This window comes from Amphiprion ocellaris, chromosome 8 (genome assembly GCF_022539595.1).
Source record: "Amphiprion ocellaris isolate individual 3 ecotype Okinawa chromosome 8, ASM2253959v1, whole genome shotgun sequence".
Taxonomy (NCBI): domain Eukaryota; kingdom Metazoa; phylum Chordata; class Actinopteri; family Pomacentridae; genus Amphiprion; species Amphiprion ocellaris.
Window position 1 is genome coordinate 30,363,944 of NC_072773.1, and position 8,592 is coordinate 30,372,535.

The 8,592-nt window shown below is 40.8% G+C and overlaps 1 protein-coding gene across 1 annotated transcript; it reads right to left on the reverse strand.

The window, feature by feature from the left end:
• Positions 1–238: 238 nt before the first annotated feature.
• On the reverse strand, positions 239–3,150 carry LOC111581489 (homeobox protein HOX3-like). Its single transcript, XM_023289668.3, has 2 exons — positions 2,631–3,150; positions 239–1,382 (listed from the first exon to the last, which is right to left on the reverse strand). Exons 1-2 carry the CDS (start codon positions 2,989–2,991, stop codon positions 874–876), a joined length of 870 nt encoding a protein of 289 aa, XP_023145436.1. The 5' UTR covers positions 2,992–3,150; the 3' UTR covers positions 239–873.
• Between the last annotated feature and the right edge of the window lie 5,442 nt (positions 3,151–8,592).

The window sequence follows — 8,592 nt, forward strand, 5'->3', positions numbered from 1 at the left end:
CAGAGGCAGGAGCGAGGGAGACTCTTATGTGGCAAGATTGTGCAATTTGAATGCACGACACTGTAGAGTTTTCAATGAATCCGAAGCATGCCTTAATTTGATTACAGAATCTCGCTCAATTTTTTTTTTCTTCCATTTGGGATCCACTCCAGGAATCTTTAATCATAAAAAAAAAATACTGCTGGAAAAAAAAAGCAATTGTAATCAAGGATGAATAGGGTAAACATTGCACAAGAGCTACAGTTTTCCCAAATGCATTTATTAAGCATGTACAGTATGTGACATCTCACTTAATCAAGAGCTGTATCAAGCACTTGTCGTTTCCTTTAATGGCTTTAACAAAAATATAACATCATTCAATATGAACATTATTCTGCCCATTTCACAGATTTTACACAAATGACCTATTTACAGTAGATAATGAAAAGAGCCCTAATGCGACACTTGAAAAGATGACAACCACTTAACAATAATCTGACAACAGAGGGAAATAGAAAATTCGCTCATAGTCTGATCTCCACATGCATTAAACATGCAATAATACAAATGTTACACCCACGGAATTACAGCAAAAAACATGTAATTATTACTCGTCCCCATGTCTTGTGCATGCCGTGATGTACAATGTGAGGAGATGTGCAGTGTGCGGTCACTGCGCCTCAGATACACAAATGATATCGCTGTAGCTCTTCTTTAATTAAGACGCGTTCATATAGTTTAATTAAAATGTGTCATGAATGGCGTGAGGGTGTGTTCGGGGGGTTTCAAGCCGGGGATGCCGATCAGACACCCTCCAGCTTTTCATAAGTAAGAGAAAGTAGATGTATCATTGAGATTTTGATGAGCACAGGAGGGGATGGCTGCTATGGGGCCCTAGGGCCAGTTTGAAACGCCAGCATGGTGATGACTATCTGCGCCTGTACAGGAGGGAGGTGCAACAGATGGAAGAGTGCAGTTCAGACGGGGCAGGTCTGCAGGGTGCAAACAATCACCACTGTCACGAAAAGCCCCAAAGAGAGACGACATGGAGGCAAAATCCATGGAGTCTGAGGAGGAGGAGGAAGTTCCGACAACGCTCAGGCGGTCTGCACAAGAGTTCAGGCTCGAGGATAGATTGTAAGAACACTGGGACAAACCTGTCGTCTTTCCATACCTGTGCTCCCTCTTGTACCTCATCCTGCGGTTCTGAAACCAGATCTTAACCTGGCGGTCGGTGAGCTGCAGCCCGGCGGCCATCTCCATCCTGCGGGGGCGACACAGGTAGGGGCTGAAGTGGAACTCCTTCTCCAGCTCCAGTAGCTGGTTGTTAGTGAAGGCAGTCCTCTCCCTCTTCACACTCTGCCTTCCACCGCCTGATAGACCGGCTGCCACGCCGCCGCTGACTGATGACGGAGGAAGCACATAAAGAAGAGAAGGTGTTAAAAGGAAGTGCCACGCATCTAACAGTTCTATCCTGAAATGTACGAGCTCCACATGGAAGCTTTCAAAGCGCCGGCGAGGCCCCTTGTTAATCCTTAAGCCAATCAACCCGAGACCAGGCAGAGCCCTCAGCCCTTCCTGTGTATTCAGTCATGCTCGAGACACTATACAAGACCGGCTGTCTACTGTGTCATGTGTTCAGGGGAAAGTTACCTCCCGAAGAAGCAGTCTGGGGGAAACTGACGCCACTACGGCTGCCTGACAGGCCACATTAATCAGAGCTACACACAGAAGCAGGCCTGTCAAATCCCCATCTCAGTCACTTAAAAGGTACCTTGGGACCACCACTGAAAATAACCACCATTAGGGATTCAATTTGACATGTATATGAGCAATACCAGGGCCCTGTTGATAACAATATGACATACAGGGGTTAATGGATACTTAATAAGACCTGTAATGACCTCAGAGAGAACGCTGCACTGTTTAATAAAACTCAACTACGCTGGGAGAGTGCCTGCTTGTATGTTAGCACGTTTGCATGGAGACAGCGATGTTTACCTGTTTCTGTGGAGGAATTACAGCAAAATTAGCAAATTAAACAAGCAATTTAGAACATAAAGGTTGATAGAACATGTGCTTTACTACATACATAATCATATTTTTATTATTTCATCTCACTGTGGTGGTCTTTTCACTTTTGTAAAGTGTGCAAAGATACTTTTGTGAATTTACACTGAAAATAAACTTATATTTACCTTTGTAACAATAGCAGAACTAATATATTGAAAGAGTTTTGTGATTGTGTTGACAAATGACAGGTTGTAAGATTATGAAAACACAGAAGAGAAAAGTCTTTAGTTGTAAAAGTCTGCAGATTTTCTGCTCTGAATGTGACATTGACATGTGTCTAAGTGTGCTGCAACATTATATTTCATTCATAGTGTGTTTAGAAAGAGTCTCCACATCTGATCAAAGTTATTTTTGCCCCTGACAACAGGAATGCAAGTGACTTCTACTGCTGCATTGTTTCGAAGTGTCTTCATGCAGCAAACTAGCTGCAACAAAACCAACATCAGTGTTAAAATTACACATTCGGTGCACAAATGAGGGACATTTGGAGCATCGGTGCATGAAGTTTGTGCCACAAATACTTTGCATACTCAGTTGCAGTTCAAAGAAAAAATGATATAATGAACAAAAGTGGTTACCAGATTGTTGAGAGCCAGTTGTCCGTGGATTCATCCAGGGGAAAATGACTCCTGAGCGGCAGATGGTGAGTAGACTGCAGCTCCGGCTCTTCATGTCCAGCTTGCCCTTGGCATGGCAGTGAACCACAGGCTCCAGTGGGCTCTCAGACTGTTCATCTGGGTTCAACCTGGAACTGACACCAGCAGAGGAGGTCATGTTTTGCTGATTAAGTTCTGCTTCTTGGCCTCCTCTTCCTCCTCCACCTCCTCCTCCTCCTCCTCTTTCATTGTATCCCGCCTTTACTTTTGGCTCTTGTCCAGAGCTCATAGCAAAACTGTTGCCATGCAGCTGCAGAGGGAGGGCAGACCGTTGGGGGTCCATGGAATCAGCTCATCAGACTGTCTCAAATAAAAACCAAAGGGTCCCCGAAGAGCAGTAAAAAAAGAAAAAAAAGAAATAAAAGACGAGGACTTCTATCTGTCTAATATGCGATCACAATTAACCTGGATGTATAAATGCACCCCGGAAAAAAGTGCAGCAACCATGTGGAACATTTGGAATAATATTTACCAGAAGGGTGCCGTAGTCACGTGTGTCGCTCCTCCAATGACCGAGCTGTGGAGTTGCAAAGTAATCCGACGGCAACTTGGGGCGCCCGAAGAAGCTTCTGCCATATTTCCTCAGACATTTCAAGAGCAGCCTGCTTTTCTTAACCTATAGGGATTTAAAAAAAAATCATATAGAGTAGAATTAATAGGCGCCAACAGCTGTGTGAGGAGTGTGAGGGAGAAGCAGGGAGGTGGTGTTTGTGCAGGAGGAGAGGGAAAAATGGCAGACAAACATCACACGTGTGCAGCTGAGGAGCGTCTCCTTAGAAAGAAAGCAGACTTCTTGTAATGTTAGAAACCCTCTGACAGGACGCGGTTACGTGAAGGAACCGAAGCTTGCAACTTTTACTTATTTTTTATTTTATTATTATTTTTTATTTTTGGTGGTAGGTTATGATGAAAAACAACGAGCGAGGAGTCCATGCGTCTGGGATGGAATAAGAACTGGTGATCGATCCCAACTTCATGGTTTTGTTGGAGCATTTTTTTAGATGCAAAATAAAATTAAATGAATTACGTTTTATTTATTTTTTTCAAGGGGAAAGGTAATTATGGGCTAAATAGTGGCATTTATCCGCGGATTTCATGCAACTAGATTCTCCATTTGCAGTGAAGATGCGTTTTTTGCGCGCAAAATTAAAATAAATTAAATAAACAATTGCAATTGTTTTAGATAATTTTGTGAATTTCTGTGCCTTTCCTTTACATAGCAGCTCACTATTAAGTGTCGTGCAGCTTTGGCTTCTAATAGGATTCACTGGGAGTGGTCAAACAAAGACGTGACAGTCACTGCCACACAAAGACAAAGGAGGCAATCATTAAAGATTTTTTTTCTCTCTCTCTCTACAGGACGATTTGCATTAATCAGGCATCAGTTGTACAGTTTCTGTGAGGCAACACTCAGACACCGTTTGATGGAGGGAAAAAAAAAACCTCCCTTCGCTTGCAGGGACAAAAGGAGGGAGATGCTCAGAACGCAGCTCTGGTTGCAGCTATAAGAGCACCAAACACACCAGGGGGATTTACGAGGGGGCAAAAAGAAAAAAGAAAAAAATACAGGCAGGAAGGTGCAGTGAAATTAAATGAAATATGAAATTTGCAACTTCATTTTAAAACTACATAATTATTTTTTCTTCTTGAGTGTGGGGGGGCGGGGAGAAATTATTTTGGCTTAAAAAGCTGCATCAATTGTGGCCTAAGTGAGTTATAGGGGAGCAAACAAAGTCATAAAATGTGTTGCAAAAATGGATAAATAACGAGAATAAACGAGAATAATGAATCTATCACATTTTTAAAGAAAATATAGTGCACCATCCTCCTCCACAAAAAAAAAAAAAAAAACCCATTCTGCATATTCTAGAGGCTCAGTATCAATCTCGGTTGAAGCAGGCTTTAGATAGAAGTTCCTTCTGGTGTTTCACTACAACAAAGCTGTCGAGAAAACCCTCTTTAGATGTCTCAGAGGTGATGGATTATGCACTCAGGGTTGCATAGCTTGGAAGGAGGGGAGCCTTCCTCCTTTTTTTCCGTTTCACCCCTGCTGCCACCATCACCGAGGTTTTACCTGAGGAGAGGATTTTTTTTTTTTTTTTTTAAATAAATGAAATATTTTAGCTCCTATTAAGGACGTGAATCCACCACTGACACCTCTTATTGATTACAATTAGCAAGACGAAAATTAATTTCAAATGTTATTGATAGTTTGATTTTAAACCATGTAAGTGTGGGGATTTAATTTTAAAATGTGTAAGAAAAACAAATGAATACAAAAATATAAAATGTGCTTGATTCTTCTTCTTCATTAGTATTAGCATTATAATTATTATTGTTGTTGTTATTATTATTAGGTGATAAGGTGGGGGACATGAGGACTGGCTGAAATGGGGGAAAGTAATTAAATTCGTTTTGTTTTCCTTACCTCACACCCTTGAACACACTCTCTGAATTGGAGATAGAATCTATGATATACTAGCTCAGCAAGACCATAATTTAGCTCCTCCGCGCCTCCACCACAATTCTCCGTGAACTCTGTTTGAACCGCCTCAGCGGCAATAAATCATTTTTCTCTCTCACACAAAAGCGCGCCGGTCGCTCTGGGTGTCAACCCTTTTACAATTCCTCCTCACCTTCTGCGCTCTCTCGCCTGCTGACACAAACAACCAAGAAAATTGTCGATAAACTTTTATTTTTCATACCAATAACGCGCGCAGAGAGAAGAAGGAGGAAGGGAAAAAACACGGCAGGCTTTGGGAGATATCTGCAGCTGCGCACAAGAGGAGGGGAGGGAATCCATAGCAACACAATTCTGCTTTTATTTCCCTTTTTCCCCTCCTGCGCATCAATTATATATTTATGTAATGTATATATATTCTGTACAGCTTTAAAAAATCATAATTGGTTTTCGGAGCTCAACGGATCAGTGGATGTATTTGCAGGGGACAGACTCGGCAGATAAGAGGAGACTGAGAGAGAGCTGCGGAGGAGACGTTAATGGGCAGAGGATGCTGTCGGTTAAAACGGTGCATACAAATGGTGCTGTCTTGGCAGAGCAAGGAGAAGATTTATGGGCCCGGTGCCCTATATTGCTGTAAACAATGCAGAGTGAAATGAAAGGACTAGAGTTTGCAGACTGCACTTCATAAGTGAGGAAAAGACACACATTGTCAATTTCCCCCAAACCAGCCCCGACTTTTGCAGGAGCATGTGCATTAACATAGAGGATTAATCTGGGCCTGTGCTGACTGGAAATCCTGTCCTGTCTGTGCAGGATGGAAGCAAACATAAACCTTTTAGCACCTTTTGGAAGTGAAATGTTAGTTAAGTTTTAGATTATTTTTTGTTGCAGGAAAAACACTTAGAATGGAAATCTGAAGCTTCTAACACTTGTGAGGTTGTTCTAAAATTTTATTTTGAAGTCTGGCATCTTACAAATGCTGCCTGTTTGTGTAAATGTTAACAATTACATGTATCTTGCAATAACAACTGTTCTGTCTGTGCAGATGGAGGCCAACATAAACCTTGTAGCACCTTTTGAAAGGGTAACATTGCAGTTAAGTTTTAGGTTATTTCTGGGTTGTTTGTTGCAAGAAAAACTCTTAAAATGGAAATCTGAAGCTTATAACACTTGTGAGGTTGTTTGAAATTTTTATTTTGAAGTCTGGCATCTTACAAATGCTGACTGTGTAAATGTTACCAATTACAGCCCAAATTAAGCCTTTTTTCTCTTGCAATAATTGTCCTGTCTGTGCAGGATGAAGGTAAACATACATTTTGTGGAACCTTTTGAAAGTGGAACTTTTTTTGCAGGAGCAACATTTTTAAAAATGTGCCATTTTCTTTGAAATTTTATTTTGAAATCTGGCATCCTACAAATTGTGTATATGTTAACAGTTAGAGGCCAAAATGTGCTTTTTTTCTCATGTAATCACAACTGTTCTATACAGAATGGAAGCAAACATAAATCTAGTGTAACATTTGGAAAAAAACGTTTAGGGTTTTTGTAGGAAAAACATGCAAAAATTGAAAACTGAAGCATCTAACAGTCATGACATGTTTTTTAATAATTATTTTGAAATCTGGCATCCTATAAGTGCTGACTGTCTATATGTTGTCTGTACGCCTGCTGAGGATGGAAGTAAACATAAATCCTGTGGCACATTTTCAGAGTGCAACATTTGGAAACAAATCTTATAATAATTGAGATTGATTTTTTTTAAATTTTATTTTGAAATCTGTCATACATGTATATATGTTAGCAGCTAAAGCCCATACTTAGTGTTCTTCTTATGTCATCACAGTTGTCCTGTTAGGCAGCATGGAGGCAAACATTGGAAAGAAGTTCTAATTTTTTTTTTGCAGGAGAATCATTTTTTAAAAAATGGGAAACTGAAGGTTGTAGAAGTTTTTTCATGAATTTATTTTGAAATCTGGTAACCTACAAATGCGAAATTTTGCAGCAAATTTTGAAAATGTAACAGTTGGTAATAACTTTTTCATGTTTTTGTTTTGTTTTTGTAGGTGGAGCATGAGAAAATTAAGCTTCTAACACTTTTTTGGAACTTTATTGTGAAATGTAGCATCCTACCTGTGCTGACTGTCTCTATAGATGTTAACAATTAAAACCCAAACTGAGCTTTCTTCTCATGTGATCACACTATAAGCCTGTTTTGCAGCACTGAAAATATCAATATCTGCTTTTTTTTTTTTTTTTTTTTGCTAGTATTGCTTCATTAAAAATGCATGCAGGCTTTGAAAGTGACCACTTTGTTTTGAGTCTAGTTTTAATCTTCAGTCATCTGCTGCTCCTTATATGAGAACATAAAACGACAGGTATGAATGGAACTGCAGCAGCACAACTCAAAGTGCTCATCACTGCAGCACAAAACGCAACTGGTGGCCGCACAAACGCACCCGAGAATCATTTTGGTGGGAACAAATCAAATAAAAAGCGCATTTCACTTAACCTATAGCTACATAATTGTGGATCTATAGTCTCAGGATCGCATATTCAGATCACTTTTGCTGATGAAAAGTGAATAACATAATCATAAGTCAATCTAGTGACTGTCTGGGCCTCTGGTGACACCTTGAACGGGAGGGGGAAAATGACTGTCATTTCTAAGGTCCTCAACGATGCAGCAAATAGGCTAATTAAATATTTCTCAGCGAGGCGTTATGGTGACATAAAGTACACTCGCAGGTTTACCCAGGCCATCATGTCCTGCGTGATGTGGAGCCTACAGTGGGAGATATCAGGGTGTTGAGCCAAGCTGCTTTGTCGTTCCTCTGCCTTGAAATGTTTGCCAGCAGCTGACGGTAAATCATTTGAGCATTTCTGATGGATTTTTAAAATCTAGTTTTATGTAAATTCATCTATCACGCACACACACACACAAAGACTGGTGCATTTTGCTCCCTCGAGTGAACGGATGGGAGAGATTTACGGATTTATGACACACCCACTGCTGGTCAATGTGAGACAGGCTTTCTGTCCCTGGAAAATAGCAGCGTGACCCCTGTTTCAACTCTCTGCCTTTATGCAGCTGCCATGGCTGCCGTTTAAACACACAAAACCATAACAATACACTTCTTGCAAACCCCCCAAAGTGGTGCAAGAAGAAGAAGAAGGCTCTCACCTGAGACCAGAAGAGGAAGAAAAAAAAAACATTTGCACCCTACAATGAAAAAAAATGGTGAGGTATTAAAGCACCTACGCGTCAGAGCAGCTGATCATTTTGGTTTGCTCTTGTTCAAACATTTCGGTGGCTGTTTGTGTAAAGTTTTTATATCTTCCAAGAGAGAAGGGAAGCAGAGAGAGAGAGCCTCCTAGCCTGAGGTGCTCATAAATCACAGGGAGCCTGCAGCGGTGCAATGT

Coding starts and splice junctions, on each gene's coding strand:
- LOC111581489 (XM_023289668.3), bottom strand. CDS start 2,991: ATGGACCCCCAACGGTCTGCCCTCCCTCTGCAGCTGCATGGCAACAGT. Junction 1,383..2,630: donor AACTGGCTCTCAACAATCTG/GTAACCACTTTT, acceptor CTCCGTCATCAG/TCAGCGGCGGCGTGGCAGCC.